Source organism: Xiphias gladius, chromosome 18, assembly GCF_016859285.1.
Source record: "Xiphias gladius isolate SHS-SW01 ecotype Sanya breed wild chromosome 18, ASM1685928v1, whole genome shotgun sequence".
In the NCBI taxonomy this organism is placed as follows: domain Eukaryota; kingdom Metazoa; phylum Chordata; class Actinopteri; order Istiophoriformes; family Xiphiidae; genus Xiphias; species Xiphias gladius.
Window position 1 is genome coordinate 18,038,830 of NC_053417.1, and position 19,744 is coordinate 18,058,573.

At 39.9% G+C, this 19,744-nt stretch overlaps 1 protein-coding gene across 1 annotated transcript; it reads right to left on the reverse strand.

Annotated features, from left to right (window-relative positions):
• Nucleotides 1-420: 420 nt before the first annotated feature.
• slc9a8 (solute carrier family 9 member 8) lies at nucleotides 421-19,744 on the reverse strand. Its single transcript, XM_040153432.1, is given in 17 exon segments — nucleotides 421-1,940; nucleotides 3,234-3,380; nucleotides 4,078-4,292; nucleotides 4,851-4,962; nucleotides 5,056-5,138; nucleotides 5,221-5,337; nucleotides 5,449-5,554; nucleotides 5,703-5,844; nucleotides 7,956-8,099; nucleotides 9,117-9,151; nucleotides 9,482-9,583; nucleotides 10,396-10,479; nucleotides 15,808-15,866; nucleotides 16,956-17,036; nucleotides 18,304-18,485; nucleotides 19,424-19,698; nucleotides 19,700-19,744. Coding segments are annotated over 17 exon segments (2,028 nt in total). The 5' UTR covers nucleotides 19,730-19,744; the 3' UTR covers nucleotides 421-1,826.

Consider the following 19,744-nt stretch of genomic DNA (forward strand, 5'->3'; position numbering starts at 1 on the left):
GCCAGATGCAATCCCAGGAGATGTTTTAAGGGTATGTCAGTCTGGCACTGAGTTGGACACAAGAGCTTTGCCTGCAGATAACAGGATACTTTCCCCAGCATGACCATGCATTAACCTTTCCTTGTATTCTAATTACTCTGAGGACAGGTCTTCTGGCTCCCTGCCTACGCTAGAAACACAATAACCTCCCACTTTACAATCAATGTACTAATTATCTCATGCTGTGTATGTAATAAAAAATGTATTACAAAAATGCTTGCATTTGTTTGTATTGTTTCATAAATGTATGCAGTGTACCTCACAGTACGTAAGAGGTATCTCAAAAAGTAGGAACTATTTAATTTTTTTTCACAAGGCATTTGTGGAAACTAGCAATGATATGCTCTTTAAAAGGTGTAGCACTTCTCCCGTTAAAGTAGAATTTGATAGTGCAAATAGGATGTCAATATGATTTATTATAGATATTTTTATATAATTTCTGCAATGCATAGAGCTTGTATAAAAGCTTTTATCCCACAAACAGCACATTAACATTTTATAAATAAATAGAAAAAAAACGCCATTAACATTCAGACCATATTCCCAGTTACCCACACATTCATTGGTGCCTATCTTCATTAGAAATCCAGTGAAAATCAAAAAAGCAACATTTCAAGTTCTACTTTGTACACAGTGTATTGACAGGAACCTCACCAGAGAATGAAAGTAAACAGAGAAAAGTTAATTTAGGGAAACCTAACTGGAACTCTACTTGAAAATGAAGTTTCCAATTTACATAATTATTCATTATTATTCTCCTGTAAACTACGTGTTTAATGTTTTGAAAATTATTAGTCTTACCCAGCATGTTAATTTTAACTCTCTCCTGCATTTCTCTTTGTTACCTTGTTGATGGACATTGAATTAGTATTTCATGCATCACCTCTTGTATTATTTTCATTACATACTGTATGCATGAATATATGATTTCTTAATAAATGAACTCAGAATCATTAATGCATACAGATGTGGAGACCCAGAGAGAATTAAATCTAGTTCAACAGGAAGCTAATCAAAGCAGCAGCTTGTGGCTTATTACAAATATCACTTTGAAAAACTGAGCCTGTAGCAACATTATGTTTGTCCCTCCCCCGACATGTATAACCTTCAGCACAACTTAAATGAGCTACTGTCACATAGCAATGAACAACACAAAAGTGAAGAGCAAAAGTGAAAAGGTGCTGTAGTATTGCTTTACGCTGAAAATTTCCCTCACAGCTTCCCTGCTGATTTCCCTTCAGAACTACCTTTTCTAAAAGAAACGCCTTGGAAAAGTTTCTCAGGATCATCAAAACTTCCCGTGTGCTTTTCAGTAGAGAACACACTTATTGAGATATCCTGTCAGTTTCTTCAGCTCATAACAATATGGAATTCATATGAGGAACACACATTTTCACAGATTTTTTTTTTTTGGCTTCTTCCACTGTCACAATTTTCAAATCCAGTTTTACTGGGACAAAGATATAACACATTCTAGCCCACGTTGTGTGCACTAAATTCACGGTGGGCATTGAGTGAAACTCTTCTGTCACATAAACTTTATGGCAGGTGAACAAACAAGAAGTGCATGTGACTGACACTGAGAACAGTACTTCTCTTTACTCACAAAGACACACACACACACACACACACACACACACACACACACACACACACACACACACACACACACACACACACACACACACACACACACACACACACAAACACACACACACTCTCCCTCTACCCAGGATACACAATGTCCAGTCATTGTTTGTCATGTGAACTGAAAGTGTTTCTTCAGTTCACAGAAGTTCTGCTTCATCTGCATCATCCTCAGAGCCTGAGGGTCCCTGGCGAACTTCCTCATACCACTTGTTGGTCAGAGTCTTCATCTGGATCCGACCATGTAACAGGTCCTGTTAGACACACGTTACATACACAACACAAATCGGCACATCAGCACACATGCAAGAGTAAACATGACCAGGCAGAAATATAGAAATGAACAGGAGTGGACGGATAAACAAAATACCCAATCATAGAATACAGTAAAGCTTTAGGAACATCCAAGTTGGTGAGGCTCTTTCTGCTGTTCTTGGTAAAACTGTGAATGGTTTTGATTGAAGATAAAATATCTTATTAAGTTTCTTCATTGATAGAGTTTGAAACTTCTTCCCTTGGCGAATTACGCAAAGTTGCTCTGTTTATAATCTAACACAAGGAAGTGATATTAAACTATCAAATGGCAGCATGCAGTCTGTCCCCTTCAGCAAAGGTTTGACAGTCACTATTTTACAGGTGAATTTTTAAAGGAAATAGGAAATGAAGAGAGGTGACTAAAAGATATTTACTAATCTAAACAATAAACTTAGCCTACAGCGAATTATCATCAGGGGTGCAAAGTTTTGTGTCGCAGCTATATTTCAATTTAGCAGGTTATTTGCAAAGACTAAAGATGTAAATCAGCCCAGCTGCATCAAATTAATTTGAATTAAGTACAACGAAAGAGGATCTGATCCCGGGCTGTTTTGACATGAGTTACACTTGGCCGGAAAGCAGCGAAGCTAAAAAGAAAGCGTTTTCTGCTGCTGGAATAGTTAGTTGAAGATAAGACCCTTTTAGAACTGCAGGAGTGTAGCCATCCAGCAAAAAGAAATCTAGATGTGAGGAAACGTTAGTTAATAGTTAGTTATATAAGTGCAGTCCATTTGCCAATAACTTAAGAAAGCATCTTTTAATTTGCTGCAGTATTCCAAAGTGCCGTCACTGAACCAAGCGTTATGACCGTGTGAACTATTAGGATGTTGTCTCACTGTTTCTCTGTTTCTCTCTGTTTTGACCAAGCTAGTCTCTTTCCCTGTGTGTATGTCAGATGAAAACCTGTGCAAAGCCTCAGCGTGGTCATTTAGTCCCTGAGTACCTAAACTGGGCAGCAAACACTAGGTGAGTATCCTTGTATGGCTTCAAATAGTAGGAACAAACTAATTCACCTCCGACAGTCTCAACAAAAACAATTACAAGCCTCATTAAATTGGAATTTACTGGGTGGCTGTTGTATTGTGATGCATTTCTATTTACTCGACATCAAACTCAAGGACTGCAAACCAGCATGACTCCAAAACAATGAAATATGTTTAAGGAATCGTGAGCGATATCATGTGGCCTCCTAGTGGTCTCGGAGGATTATTGTCTCTCTTTCTCCCTCTTACCTCTTGGGTAAGCCTGCGAGTGAAGAAGGGGTTAAGGTATTTAGCATCAAGCCACAAAAAGCCCTTCAGATCTTGTCTCTGGTAGATCTGAGCCTCATATTCCTCCTCTGTCAGTTCTGATAGGTGCTCCGATTCAATGGTATTACCCTGGAGAGAAAAGAAGAGGAGAGAGAGGGAAAGAGTCCGATAAATAGATAGAAAGCAATGAAAGGAGATGGGCCATAAATGAGACAGAGGTGAAAGACATGGAAGAGCGGAGGGTGGGTGCAGGGAAAAGTCAAAATGACAGGACAACATTGAAGGTGGTGGAGTCAAGATCACACACAAAAGGATGGAGGATGAGGAAGAGCAGAGGGAGCAAAGAGAGGGAATTATATCAAAGACGGCAAGAGAGCCATTATGAAAAATTGAGGATTGCTAGATCTAGTTGCTGGTACCCCGGGTTGTCAAACTTAGCGATAGAAGACACATACATGTAAATACTGTCATGCAAGTCATGCAAACACACCACCACAGGCCGTCAGTGACCTCAATGGTAGGGCATGCTTCAGAAGAAAAATCCATTATCTAGAGTTAGAGCCAATGCAATCTGGTGTGTCTGGGAAATTATATTAATGCTTGTTGTCAGGGTTTTTTGTGCTTGTGATTCTTAGTCTGCATCTCTGTGATGAGAGTGGTTTGCTTCCTGCTGATTCAGTGTCCTTCACCAAAACACAATAGACTCTTTGATGTTTTTCCATCTGAGGAGAACTGTAAGAGTCTGATGGCAGATGAGAGAATGGCACAATCAACAAACTGCCTGTGTGTGCGTGTGCTTGTGAAATCAAAGTCCTTCTTCCATTACCATTTTCTCTGTCTTGCTGAGATTGATGTCTTTCTTGTTCTTACGCCGTGACGCCTCAATGTCCATGATGCGGATGAGTGGCATGGTCCCGCCCCCCAGGAGGAGGATGGTAAAGAGGACGATGATGATGGTGGTGGTGCCGATTAGCTGCCGCTTCTCAATGGGCTCCAGGCCCAGATGAAGGCTCAAAGCGTACGGGATAGCTCCTCTCAAACCTAGCAGAGAAAGAAAAACACAGAGGAACAAGACTGTGAAAGGACTACACCAAAACACAGATGTAAACTGAAACCTGACACTTGAACATTTGATATGTTTTCAACTGTTTCATTCGTTTGTTTTTAATATATTAGGGCTGCAAATAATGATTATTTTCATTATCGATTAATTTGACGATTATTTTTTTTTCTATTAATTGACTAATTGTTTTGTCTATTAAATGTCAGAAAATAGTGAAAAATGCCTGTTTCCTAGAGCCCCAGATTAGTTGAGATTTAAAAACTTTTTTTATCTAACCACTTGTCCAAATCCCAGAGTTTGGCCAGTTAGTTAACTATCATATGACATAGAAAAGCAGCAAATGTTCACATCTGGGGAGGTAGAATCAGAGAATGTTTGACAATTAATGGCCTACTTGTTTCAGCTCCAGCTGTTACTACTTTCATTTGACCCCAAAGACAGGCAGACTATGTTAGTGTTTAAGCTGTAGTCATTGCCCTAACAAAGAGCCAATTTCTCGTTACAAACTGGTCAATAGGTTCACTGTATCATCTCACCACTAAACCACATGATGAACATCATTTTGGGTGTGATCTTGTGGTCTCTAAAAAAGTTCAGCAGGAATGACAGAGGGAAGATGTTCACTGCTCGGCCGAGAAGAACCAGGACCTGTCGAGAGAACAACAGATGTAACACACAATCATGGGAACAATCTGAGATGCCATTCAGATAAGGTTTTTTTTTAAATGAAAGAGCACTCACTATGCACCAGATGACAAAGGATATTTCAAAGTTATGAGGGAAGCTGAAGATGGAGAGACCGAGGAAGGCAAACACACATGTCTCTGAAGAGAGAATTTGAGAAATAGTGTTGAGAACTTATTGTAAGATGAAAACAAAAGGAAGAATAAGAAGTAATTCACTGACCACACATGAAGGCCACTGTGCGCAGTGTCTGCTGCATGAGGATCTGGGTTACAGGAGACAAGTTATGATGGGTGTAGTGAGACATCACAATTCCTGCAAACAGGATAGACATAATCCCTGTGGGTAGAGAGAAAGCGTGGTATTAAAAAACAGTCCTACATAGTCAAAACATACAAAATTCTTCTTCGGCACGCATAAGAGCACGTTCCTGTGTATGCATGCACCCACCAGACAGTTTGATGCCCTCTGCCAGGCCATAGGGTAGGTATGCAAAGATTATCATCATACCAAACTCCAGGGAAGGAGTCTTCCTCAGGTCAAAGTGTTTTAGAAACTGCTCATAGTTAGGGAAATTAAATAAGACCAGATGAAAATACAGACACAGACACAGACACAAACACGCACACGTACACACACACACACACACACACACACACACAAACACACACACAAACGCACGTATGCAAAATGAATCTGGATACAAGAGCCGAGATGAGACCAGTGAGGGTTCCCAGGGCAGCAGATCCAAAAAACATTTTAAGAAAATAACCCAACGCTTGCAAAAAAGTCTCCCAGCCTGTTACCATGGAGTTGTCTGAGCGGGAAAAGAAACCCTCGGCTGTGCTGAAAGACAAAAGAAAAAAAAAAGAAAATTGACTTGTGAAGAGACATTCTTTTTGTTGTTATACTTCTATCTGACCCTAGAGGGCAGAAACACTCCACCACTAAATCCTACAAACTCACAGGTATAAGAGAGAGATAGAAAGAGAGAGTGAGTGAGTGAGTGAGTGAGTGTGTGTATTAGCAGAGTTTGTAATCCCATCAAAATCCTGTTGGCTAAACAGAAGTCAGCTGTATCGTATCACCCTAATGACTTCAGAGGAATGTAATTGTGCCACTCAGTGAACACATTTGGATACTATCTGAGCCATAATCATTCATTATACATCTTCAAGAGTAGTATTACTTTTAAGCACACCTGAAATTATAAAACACCAAAAATATGACGCAAAGGTAAACTATGACGACACAGTAATGCTCAAGCATTTCCTCTACAACATCTGTGATGAACATCTTTCAAAGCAAATGCAGCTGTAAGTAGTTAGTTACCAAATTCTCCCACTTGATTTATTCTTTGGACTTTTAAATTAGTTAGGCAAAAAGGATTTATCATCATGTCTTTATCAAAAAAAAAACAACAACATTTTGGATGTTTTATAGTTATTGATGTAGTAGGAACAGAGACAATCTATTTGTACAATTGTACAATTTAAATACTTTTTTATATTTGGCAATTATCCAGACAAACAGCCTTATTAACAAATTCCCAAGCAAAGGCATTAGCTGTGTGGCTGCAATGAAAGGCTGAGCCAAACAGTAACGTAGCTTTCTAAGAAAGCCAGTTTGTGAGGTGCTAACAATAAGCAAACTGCCAGGGCTGTTCAGCCTATCTATTATTCATGCATTCAGTTACTCCATGGGGGCATGCAGACACTTGAGATCACTTTGCACATTTAGCTGGTCGTGAGTAGAAGAGATAAAACAGCAATAAAGTGCGTAATGAGACAGCAGATAAGATGACAGTGATGTGTACAAACAAGGTATTCCTGCCAAGTGTCTGTCTCCATCAAATTTGTCTGTCAATTCTGTGCCGGTTTGTGGGGCCACGATTCTGTAGATACAGCACAGTACTAATTAACACTTTTCAGATAGCGATACTCAAAATAGAGTTAGTTTAAGTATACAGCAAGTTTTGTGACAGATATGCAAACACAAGGGTGTCAAAGGGACTGTTTTTTACCCTCATTACTAGAAAGCTGATTTGATGAAAACCTTCCAACAACAATTCAACAGTCCTAATCTGTGAATGCCACGAATGTCATTCACATCCATCAGACTGTCATTTTAAGGCCCAGTTTTCGGACTTCCTGTTTAGATTTTTAGAAATGTATCCACATATTCTGCATCTGAAACCATGGCTTTGCCACAAACTGCATGTGTAAAGTGATAAAATACATTGCTGATTCTGTCCTCCTCACTTAATGTCCCAGTGTAATCAACTAAAAGCAGGTGAGATTCAAAAGTTGGAAGATGTCCAACCAAACCCAGCTGACATTTAGAGGGTCACTGTGTGTGTGTGTATGCGTGTGTGTGTGTGTGTGTGTGTGTGTGTGTGTATGCGTGTGTGCGTGTGCGTGAGGTTTACTGCACTGGAGCAGATAACTGTAACCTACCCACAGTAGCAGATGATAACATAAAGATTAAAATAAAAAAATACCAAAAACTTGTCTACAAGTTATTCTGAGAACGTATGTTCAGGATGTTTTGTATTACAAGAGGGTAAAATTAATTGTAAATACTATAGCTCTCTAAAAACACTGGTGGTCACTTTATTGTCCAATGTGTATTAGCCTGCCTACCTCCGGCTAATACACATCATAAGAAATACATGCTGTAAAAAAGTCTGTTGGTGCCTCACAGATGCCTCTTAGCCTTTTTATGTTCTTCATTACAGTCAGAGTGTGCACGTACCTATGACTCTGAGAGTTTGTTTCTGTGTGTGCAACTTTTGGATAGTAGTGGTGTGGTAACATCCGTAGGATCTGAGCACATCCTCCTTAGGGTTGCTTGTGGTGAAAAGCTGTGTAAATATCATACATGGGCAAATGTAAATCCGCCCATGTGTGACCTGGAGAATATAAACAAGCCAAGAGGGGGTGGATAGAGACTCTTACTTGGTGAGGACAATGGAGACAGCATCGTTGAGGATGCTTTCACCAAACACCAGCATGTTGAGGACCGGGTCCACGTTGAGGGCGTTAAAGATGGCGATGGTAGCTACAGGGTCCACAGCTGAGATCAGCGAGCCAAAGGCAAAGCTACAGCAGGGCAGGAGGGAGAGAGAATGAGTGGAGAATAACAGTTTAATTGTGGTGAAACGACACTTTTACAGGCATGAACGTCCTTGAAAAGAACTAAGAAACAAACACATATGGGCGGAGACAAAACATCAAGGTAGCCAATGGAAACAGGAAATGTGACACAATCATATAGGTCACACCTACAAGAATTTGGTGAATAATCCTAGGGAAACAGTATGGGATGTCGTAAAACAAATTAACGACTTTTTTGGTTTATCCACACGTGTCACGGGCCAAATTTGCTAAAGTTTGGATTAAATTACTGTTGGGGGTTGGGAGGAGTGGTAAAAAATCTGTGCGGGCAGAAACGGGTGCAGATACAGTGCAGTTTTTGCTGGAACAACAACAATCCAGAAAAGAAAAACAGTTTAAGCAGCTACGTTTTGGGACTTTCCTAACCAAATATAATGAGTACTTTCTTGGCCCACGTCCTGAATTCCCTCCAAATGCCATTAAAATCTGCTAAGTAGTTTCTGCTAGACAGACAAATAAGACTGAAAACATATTCTTGTTGGTGAAGAAAATGAATAGGCCAAAACGCCTGAACGCACAACATACACCCACACCCATGCTGACTCTGCACCAACAAGGATTAACACTTGTGAAAAATAAGAACGCAAAGTTTCTCTTAAAATATACATGGGTGTGGAGCAGCAGGCTACTTATGTGTAAGATATCTCTACAAGACAGATTATTCTACTGTCTGGAATTTGCTAATAGATAAACTCTTTGGCTTCTTAGAGTTTTGTTCTTTCAAACGTTACAGTAGACACTCTACACTGAGTGATGTTACTATGGAATAAAACTATCCAATTTTCCTTGAGGTCATTTTGGACAGAAAGACTTTTTGTTTATGTGAAAAGCTTACAAGTACAAAAGTTAAACCCCTAGAGGTTTGGAGATAATCCCTGTTATTCTAATACAGGGATGTAAGACACATATTAATGCTAGATAGAGTGGAAAACTAACACTCACCTATCAGTCATGGTCATCTTGTAGATCACATCAGCCTGAGAAAAAAATACATAGACACATACGTGTACACAATTGTAGTACAACTCCTGTTGCAACAAGAGTCCCAGCACAATTGTGTGCAACAGTTTTCTAAGATTCTAAAGAATGAGGAAAGTATTAATGGCTACAGCGTTTTGAATATTTCACTTTTAGTATGTGATTAAACATTCTCTGTATGAATTAATTCATTAGAACATGCTGTTCTAGTAAAGTCAAAGAGGAACTCTGAAAATATTTCATCAAAGCACATAAACAAGTTCCCACTCTTTCTCTGAACAGGCCTTGGCAATGCTAGAATTGTTAACAGATGCTGCTAAAATCCTTACCTGCCCAAGGAAATAGATACCTCCCCCGACTATGAAGGCAGAGATAGCTGTGCCGATCACAGCAAAGAGGGTAATGGAGCCAATGTTCTGGAAGAAGTTCCCCTGAACGTACATGGACACACAGCTAAAGTATTCATGGGCATAGCAGCATAACATTTGGAGTTACATAGTGGTATATACAGTAACACGTAGCCAGCATTAAGATGAAAAATAGGGCAAAGTAAAAAGTACAGAGAAAAGAGTTATAATTACGCTCCAGGTAATGGAACAGAATGTATCTGAACAAGAGTGATGCCCTTTAAACAAAATTACAATTGTTAAATATAAATAATAAAATGTTATGAGCCACCTTTTGGCATTTTCTGATACATTTTAAACTCTGTTTATGATCATATATGACAACAGTGCATATGAATGATAACACAGGCTAGAATACATAAATACAATTTTTTTTTTTTTTTTTTAAATAGTAGCAGAAAAACAAGACTAACATAATTGACAGACAGCAGAGCTTTTTCTGCTTTTGTGCTCTCATGCCATAGCCAGGTAAGCAAACTTATAGTTTGCTTAAATAAATAGGGAACTTTTTTTTTTTTGTCTCAATTTACTATTAATTGTAATGTGCTGCATTTTTAAAGTATGATAAAAGTACTAAAAATATTCAGCATAGTATTATTTCTTTCTGACTTTTGGTTACTTAAGTTGTTCTCCGTCATTCTTGTTCTGCACATGTGGATAATGGTATTTTTTTAAAACTGTAAACAAACTGGTCTGGCATAGAAAGGCATACCTAAATGTTATGTTTAACTATGTATGCTGGGTGTACTGTAACTTCTAAGTACATCACAGCTCTGTCTTTCAACTGAACGTCTTGAGCCGTGTGAATTCAGCTTCATTCACAAATTCGGTCGTACCTTATGTAAAGAATATCCAGATTCAAAGATGATGGGCGGCAGCAGCAAAAGGAAGAACATGTTGGGGCGGAACATTTCCTCCTCCTTTTAGAGAAGGAAAGAGTTACATAAAATCCACATTTCAATAGTACAAAAAGCAGAAATGGTAAGGTGACACACTAGTGACATTGGCTGCACGTTGGCCAACAGTAACAGACTGAAGAGGGAAAATTTGAAGTCCTACTACTCAGAAGAAGAAATCCTTTTAGATTAAATAAATTACAAATCATAAAATTTTGTAAAGGGAATTTAGCCCATTCAATACCGTAAACAGGAAACATTTTTCATTGAACAAATAATTTGGACTGGGTTGTTCCACATTCTGTTGGCCCTGTCATCTTGAAGCCTACAATGCTCTTTAATCCAAAAACAAATCCTAATGCTAATCAGCACAGTTATATACAAGCAAATTATGTGTGTGTCACTGAATGGTAAATCATGTGCTTTTAGTTATTACGTGTGGTTATTACTACTCTTCGTCTGACTGATGAAAGGCGGTTCAGTGATCATCAGCTGACTTAATACTCATAGTCATGGAAGATGGGAAAGGGTGACGAGGGAGGCCACGCTTGAGCTGTTAGTAACAGCTGTTAGTCTGACAAAACAATTTCGGACGTTGACTAAAGGATGACAAACACTCACTCACACTCACTCACACTCTCACACACACACACACACACACTCTCACACACACACACACACACACACACACACTTTCACACACTTTCTCACACACACACACACACACACACACACACACACACACACACACACACACACACACACACACACACACACACACACACACACACACACACACACACACCAAGTGCTGATCAGGGGGCAATGCCTGCCTGCCAGCCAATTCATGTATGCATTTAAACATCACTACAGATACAAACGCACACATACATACACACATACAGAGTGTATCCCAGCAACCTTAACTCTCTGATTATTTCAGCAATATAATGAAATCATTGTTGCTTCTCAGCTAAATAGGCCAGCCTCCCAGATCAGGCATAAGCATCATGTGCCCATGCATTACGCTCTGGCTGCCAATGTGTCTGTGCATGATGCACCATGTGTTCTAGTATAAGCGAATATGGGAGAGAGAGTGTGTGTGTGTGTGTTTGTGTGTGTGTATGTGTCCTGTGCATAATCTGGGTTAATAATGTAAAAGTCAATATACTTTATCCAGTAGTGAACGTTAATTAGGAAGATCTATTTGTGGGCCATGGTGGACATTGCAGTTGTGGCTGCCAAAAAGATAGAAGAGAGCAGGCCCACATTTACTCCAGTCAACAATTTCTCTCATTGTGTTAAGGGGGGCAGTTTTGACAGCTGGTAGAGCCTGATTGTCAACCGCAATAAACCCTGCAAGCATACGGAAGTGAAGACAATCAGTTCCACATTTTATGTGGCTTTCTCCAAAAAATCTATTTTTACGTAAAAAAGACTGAATAATTTCCTGTATTTTAACAAAGATTCCTGCAACTGCTGTGAAACTCCTGCAGATGATTCACTTTTTTCTGACAACCACAGTTTTAATCCACAATTATCTATTATTTGACATAAACTACCAATATTTGAATGCATTAAATGCAATCAAAAGTACAAAAAGGACAGTCCTGGCATTTATTGAAAATCATGACATGATAAGTTTCATAATCTTCTGAATTTATAATCTATTTCTTCCCATCTAACCACCTATTGAAGGCTAAGACCCAAAAGAGCATGAAATGATTAGCAAATGAGATGAGACAATACCACAGCACACTGTTTAATTAAAGACCATGCAGAACACTTTCTTTTGCCTGTCAGGATGGCTTTGGCTCCAGTGATAAATTTGGATGACACCAACCTACACTATTCCAGAAACAAGCTCTTAAAAATGGGTCAGGCATAGAGGACAGTCTATAGAGGATGTATGCTGGGGTAAAAGGCTACACTCCTGCTTGGAAATGTTGTCTCATTATGCATTCAAAGTAGGCCAGCAAGGATTGCTTCCACTGTTTTCCTGACATCTATCTCCAGCAGATCTCTACCTTTAGGGTCAGGTGAAAGGTCAGGGATTAATATTAACACCTGAGACAGAGGAAGGTATGCCAGGCATGCACAACAAAGTCTGACATCTACAGCTGTACTCCTGCATGCATGCCTGCATACGTTTCAATGCTATATATAGGAATTCAATGAACAAGCACACACAGACTATGCATACACACATCTGCACAGATTTAAATAAGCAGATGTCTACAAGCTAGTACTTCTGATAATTTGATGATAAGAGAATGATTTTTGTGGGGCTGCACTTAAGGGTTAAATCACTATCAATTAACCTGTCAATTACTTATTTAATTAAGCGATTAATCATTCAGTTAATTAAATGTCAAAAAAGATTTTTGAAGAATGCACATTACAATTTCTCAGAGCTTAAGGTGACATCTTGGCAAGAAAACCAGCAAATCATCACATTTGAGGAGCTGAAACCAGCAAATTCTTGCATTTTTGCTTGATATATAACTTAAACAATGATTTATTAATCAAAACGGTTTTTGATTGATGCTCTGTTGATTGCCTAATTGATTCAGCACTAGATTTCAGATAATAGATTTCAGGAACACTGATACTGATAGACAACAGAGAAATACATGTTGTAAAAGAAGGGTAGATGAAATGGATAAATCCAGAGAGCAGAGGATGGGCATACTCTGCGTCAGTGCTGAGACAGAGCATGAACCAAATGAGAAAAGATGAACTCCGGAGATGAAGGGAACACAGTTAAAAGAGGGTTGAGAGATAACAGAAAAATATGAGCGGGAATGATGGAGAGACCTTCCTTCAGAGTACAGGCTCCCTGGAGGCTCAGCTTTGACATACTGACATCACCACATGGGAAATAGGCCCCTGAAACCACAATTAAAACTGCTCTCCTTGTGTCTCTCTCTCTGTGGTATGGGAGAGCTCTATTAAAAGTATATGCAGCCCTTTGGGGCTTAAAACACACCAATGCAGTCACCAAGGAAAAATGATGAACGCAGATTATACAATACGTGCTAGAATGTTAAAACAGAAAAAAAACTAAGTTATTATCTGCAGTCCACTGTCGATGCAAATATACAGTATTCACCTCTTTATCTCTCTCTGTGCTTTGCCTAAGAGACTAATTGCTGCTAGCGTGTTGCTTCGTACCAGCATGCTATTTCTTCTTCAATCTGTGTCAGAGCACAGGGGAGAGATAGGCAGATGAGACAAAAAGGAAAAGCAGTGAATTGTACTAGAAAAACACAAACGGAAAAGCTTATCTTCATATACCGGTTTGTAGGAAGAGGACTGGAACTAGAGAGGTTGGCAGGAAAAAGCAAAGAAAACAGATTGGTGGTGAAAGGCGAAGGCAAAGCCAGTGATGACAGGATGCTGCTGCCTGAGGGGTTTGCAGACCCTTAGCTGTGTGTAAGGCAGTCCTAGAGGCTTACTAGACTAGCCAAGTGAGCCATCTTTAGAAACACGCTAGTTGGCGGGGATGACACAAGCTTTAAAAAAGGTAGCAAAAAGCATCTGGTTTAAAACTGCAAATTGAGCTAGTGACTGGAACAAGACTAGGTCAAAGCCTCGTATGTGTCTGGACCACCGTTTATCTGTTTGATTCTTTCCTACTACCTGTGTTCACATATACAGTCATTTTAATACAGCCAAAGTCCCAATAAAGCAGCTCTCATTTACAGATTTTTGTGTTTCTGTTGTAAGACAAAGGTGCAAGTATGAAATAGTGGCTGAAACGCGGCCCCCTACATGGTAACCAGCAGTCGCTTCCAAGCTATTTCCAAGCTGCTGCTCTGTACTGCTAAAATCCTCATTTTATAATGGCAACGTCATCGGACAGAATCACCATACACATATGTTAAAGACAACGGCTGTGCTGTGATTTTGGCTGAATTTACTTGTGAAATGATCACTCAGTGAGGAAGTTATAAGCCCATTCCTGTCTGTGTCAGCTGCTGTAAGGACAGTTGAATGAGACAAATAGGGAGGTGTGCGGAGGGAAAGCCCGACCTCGTGATTGCGGGGCACTACTGGCGGCTCTCTTCTACGGAAAGGAGCTAAGGTTTGTCCAAAAAGTTGCTGCGTGAAAAGTCTGTGAATCTAGTTGGCAACACTGCCTGCAACTAACTGAATACCCTTCCTCTCACCCCTCCCTTTTCAAGCGTGTAGGAGATCCTACGGTGGCCTTCAGGTAACGTAAAAACGTAAAAGGCCCTCTCTAGAGCCAGAGTTTGGTTTGTCTGTTCTGGGCTACTGTAGAAACATGGGGGTGCAACATGGCGGGCTCCGTGATGGTGGACGCACTCTCTATGTAGATATGAAGGGCTCACTCTAAGCTAACGAAAACACAACGATTCAATGAAGCCACTGCTTACAGTGTATGGACAGGTGAGCAGGTCTTCTTGCTATAAGTTAAACACAAACAAGGAGATAGCAGTGTAAAGATTCACAGGAGTGGGGCAAATGGGGGAAAGGGGTTCCGGGGGCTCTGGTTACTAGTGCAGATGACTCAGCAACACCCTGGGGCCCCTAGGCTAAAAAACAATGGGCCCCTGTGTGCAAAGAAACACTGACACAACCTGTCCCCTTTTCCTCCCTCCCCCTCACTCTACATCTCTCTCTTTCTGCCTCTCTTGTTCATTTGTTCTCTCACTCACTGGCAGAGTACAAGGAATGTTAATTAAAGGCTGAGGTCCAGGAGAAAAAAAAAAAAAAGGAGGGCTCACAGGGACACTGAGGGAAAGGTACCAAGCAAAGAATATTGCGTGTAACTATGGCTAGGTTACAGAGTGGAGATAGCGATATGAGGTGTGTAGCAACAACACCAGCACAGAAAAAGAGACGAAAAACTGCAGCACTCAGATGACAGATGTTTACTGGGTTCGGGTTGGGAGGGGTTGGGGGGTTCCCAGGGAATTTGCTGTGGGATAAATTGCATCATACAAGAACTAGGAAAAGCATGTTTTCAATAAGCCAACACTTCAGCTGTGCTGATGTTTCTCCCTGTCCTCTAAATTACAGTTAATATCAAGAATGCAGTGAGTATAGTTCTTCTGTTCATGGACCTGAAAAAGCTTTGTCTTTAAATTCAAGGGGTTACATTGAATGAGATACATTATCTACACAGAGTAAACCTGCATATGTGTGTGCACGTTTGTGGTTGGAGGAATGTGGTTTTTTAGCTTCATGCTAAATGAATCAAATCAAACTAAACACCATTAACTGCGAATTGTGTCTTGCGAATTGTGAACAAGAACTGTGGCCAATGCAGTGTGGATACAAGAAAAGGAACTGTGGAGCCGAGTACGAATAAGTCAAACACTATACCTTCCAGTTGGCTAGTTCCTGGAACTCAATAATCTTGATGAAGCCTCCCATTAGAATCCCTGGAGAAAGCAAGGAGATACGAAGAACAATACCACTGTTTAAATATTATACTACTTCATATGAAAATGTCAATACAACCACAACACAGAAGGGATACAAAGCTGAGGCAAAGTGCTATTTCAGTGGTTAAAACAACTGTATGTCTGGCAAGTGTCCACCATAATTCAATGATACATTAGATATAAAGAGTGTAAAAGGGCTTTAGTCTTAGTCTTTGTCTTTGAGGAAGTCCCTTTGGGCCTTCAGCTCTCTTGCTACAAAGCCCAGCAGAACATTAATTAAAAGGGCAAGGAAAACACAAAGATGTGTAAGGGGCAGAAAAAAAAGAGAGAGATAAGATGGAAAAAGAAATTAAGTATAACCATCAAAGCACTGAGTAAGACCCAGAAATAAAGGCGATAGAATGGGATAGTGCAGAGGAAGACTGAGTGGACACTGACAATAACTAGATATGAGAGAGGAAGTGATGAGGAAGGAAAATCAGTCCTTCCTGATTTGTAAGCAGAGTGTTATCTCTGTTCAGCAGAGTCCCCTGCTCCAAACACTGAGAGGAGCTCCGTCTCATATGCAGCATGCGGGGCACGCAGGAGGAAAAGGCCTTCAGGGTCAAGACAGATGTGTGTCACTGAATTTGAGTGAGTGTAACGGCATAAACAAGTTAAGAGCGAGACAATGGAGGGATTTAGAGGAAGTAGAATTAACCTGAAGTAGCCTCACACAATAAGAAAAACCGTATCTCAGGAAAAGGCCTTTTTGCTGGACTCACGCAGAGGCAATAATGTTATGAATCAACTATGACACATAATGTTTAAGAGAGAAAACACAAGAAAGTGAGGCCCGAGTAAATGCTGTAAACCATGAGAACACTGTGGCATCGACTTCATCATTTACACAGGCTCTAAAAATAAAATGAAAATGGAGCATTCTTGGAAAGTCCCACAATAGTTTCAACATTAGTTTGCTGTACTCAGACTGGCCCTGCCTTTTCCGGGATCTTCTCGGGAGCTCCTAAAGACAGAAACATTCTACAATTCTACATTCCTAGACTCTGCCTGTGCAGAGCAACAAGTTTCATATGAAGTACTCACCGAGGGACACCACAGCCACACTCTCCGGAAGAAAATGCAGCTTGAACTTGATAAGTAAGTGCACCAATATGATGCAGATACCTGGGTTGAGTGGGGAGAGCAAAAACCACCAAGTGAATATTTAGGACATATGCTTCCATTTCTGGCCCACCATGTCACAAAAAAATCAGATCAGCCCAAATATAGCCCCCACATCATATAGTGTTAAGATCTTTTCTCTGGCTTCTTTCTTTGCCATAAGATACTGTTGACTGGCTGGGGATATCTATGAAAACCATATAATCTAGTTCTACATGATTTCCTCTAACAGAAAGTCTAAATGGATACAACTCACGCTTCAATACAAATTAGTCTTACTATAAAAATATTTCATGCAAAGGAATTCAAATACACTTGACTGACACGAATACGACTACATAGCAGTTGCTTGACATACAAATTATAGTTCTGAGACTGCAGAATAAAACATAATTGCCCCCAATTAAAACATAAAATTATCTTGTGACAGTACCATAGGCAACCATTTATATCAATGTGCTAAATCAGCGCATGAGCATATTAGCATAATTATGATGACAACTCGAAAGGCCACAATGAAGTAAAGTAAATGGCAATTCATAAATATGTTAAAAATGAAGTGTAGCAAAGCCGATAATCACAAGACACTGTGTATGAAACACTGAAGCTACCAGAGGTCCGTTCATCAAAGCCGGACTGTTTTGTCATAAGGGAGATGCTAAATTCAGGCATAATTAAAGAGCATGCACACTCATAGAGGGGAATGTAATATCATGTTAATATGTTTTACTGGGAGTGCTATTTAGGATTAATGTGTTGTTTCTAGAATGTATTTTGAGGCGGTTTCTCATCAATTACATATTTTATTTCAGTCAAACAACTGATGAGGTGGTATTAACTTCAGAATACAAATTGCCAAGATTTCCCTGCATGTTGTTAATTGGTAACCGTATGCATTATTTATGCCATTTGCTTGGTCTAAACCCTTACATTGGTAAGCATGTGACTTAAACTGCGGGGAACTAAAGTGCATAATGGGCACTTTGTGTGCCTTAAGAAGCATTTCATGACCCTGCACATATTAATGTGTAACCACATCCATTCCTTTATCCACTTCCTTCATCCTGAATCACCGTCCACGCCACTTGATTTAATGAAAAACTCAAGTGGCTGTACATTTGCCCTCTATTATTAGCTGTATCGGGTCAAAGTTACGCATTTTGTGTGAACCACATTTTTGTCGACAGTAACAGATTAAAAACAGAAAACAAGACAGAAAAGACTGAGTCAGGCAGATATTCAGCAACGCAGTGACAGAGAGGCTACCTACCAATAACCAGCAGGCTGAAGAATATGGTCATCCCGCTGGACTGCTCTTCTTCTTGGGCCTTGACCCCTGTCTGCACGGGCAGAATGGGCTTGGGGGTTGGGGGTGCAAGGGTCGTTGGCTTGACATCAGGTGTTGTAGAGTGGAGGGTCTCATTGGTGTAGTTATCAGTGTCATTGGACTTACTGCAAGGAGACAGTCAGGAGCAAAATCATTTTGGTGTGAGGCAATCAATCATCATAGACAGATAGATAGATAGATAGATTACAGACTTTACATCATGGTATTTCTTTAGGCAAACTTTGAGTAAACTAGCAACTTTGGATGTTAAAACCAATAAAATTAATCTTAATCATTAAGAGTTATAGCCCCTGACTAAACTGGAGGGAGTCAAATGAAGGGACCTTAGAAAAATGTGCAGAGATTTAGGGGTTGTAAATGCAGCTATGTCAAGGTGGTCCGCTACAATGTTTTTAATCAGCTCATTTGTTTAAATTTTTGCCATTTTAAGTACTGCCTTTGATTGTCTCCTATTAGCAATGTTGCTAAGAAACCACTGTACTTAGGTTATGTACAACTGTATTTCTATAGCATAGAATAGGAGGAGATAAATAACTTATGATACCTAAAGACTTCATCCCTTACATGGATAACAGACCATTTATTCATGATCCTTATCAGACATACACTATATTTTATCTGACATAAACAGAATGATGTTTAGATTTTATTGCGTTTGGGTTATGTGTGTTTAAATGTGTATATCCTACTTGTGAGGTTGTGTGTATATGACTTCCATTCTTGGGTATCTCGTGGGACATTATATAGAGGCTATTCACATTCGCATGAGGTCAAATTATTGTGCTATTAGATTCTGGTAGGTTTACATATTGGAAAATTTGGTTTGTTGTTGATTACCGATGATCTCCTGTTTAAGCTGGTATAAAAGTTTGCGATATAGTAAGGACTAAGGCAAATACATACAATGCTTATTCAGCTGTATCAATTGAAAAGTTGCGATGAATGTCAGCTGTTATTAATTACATAGGAAACCTGTTTCGTAATATTACGAATGAAGCTAGCTAACTAGCTATAGTGGTCTAAGTTATTTGTCGTCTCAGACCTGACAGACTGTCCATTCTTCTGGGGGACGTTTGAATCGGATCCATCTTCCTTTTCATGTTTTATGAATGTTTGCAGGTTTTCAGCCGCGTCCTGTTTCACACCTCCCCCGTCGTCATCTCTCTCGTGCAGGTCCAGTGAATTTTCTCTCTCAACTCGCTCTAGCACGCATGGATTTAGGAATAACAGCAAAACGGACAGCACCAACACTCCATGGCCGACGCCTCTCATTCTCAAACCAGTCATTTTAAACCCAAAGGCGTTTGGTAATAAAAAACGACTGGCAGTTCCATGTCGACAGCTCCATGCATCTGTTGACATC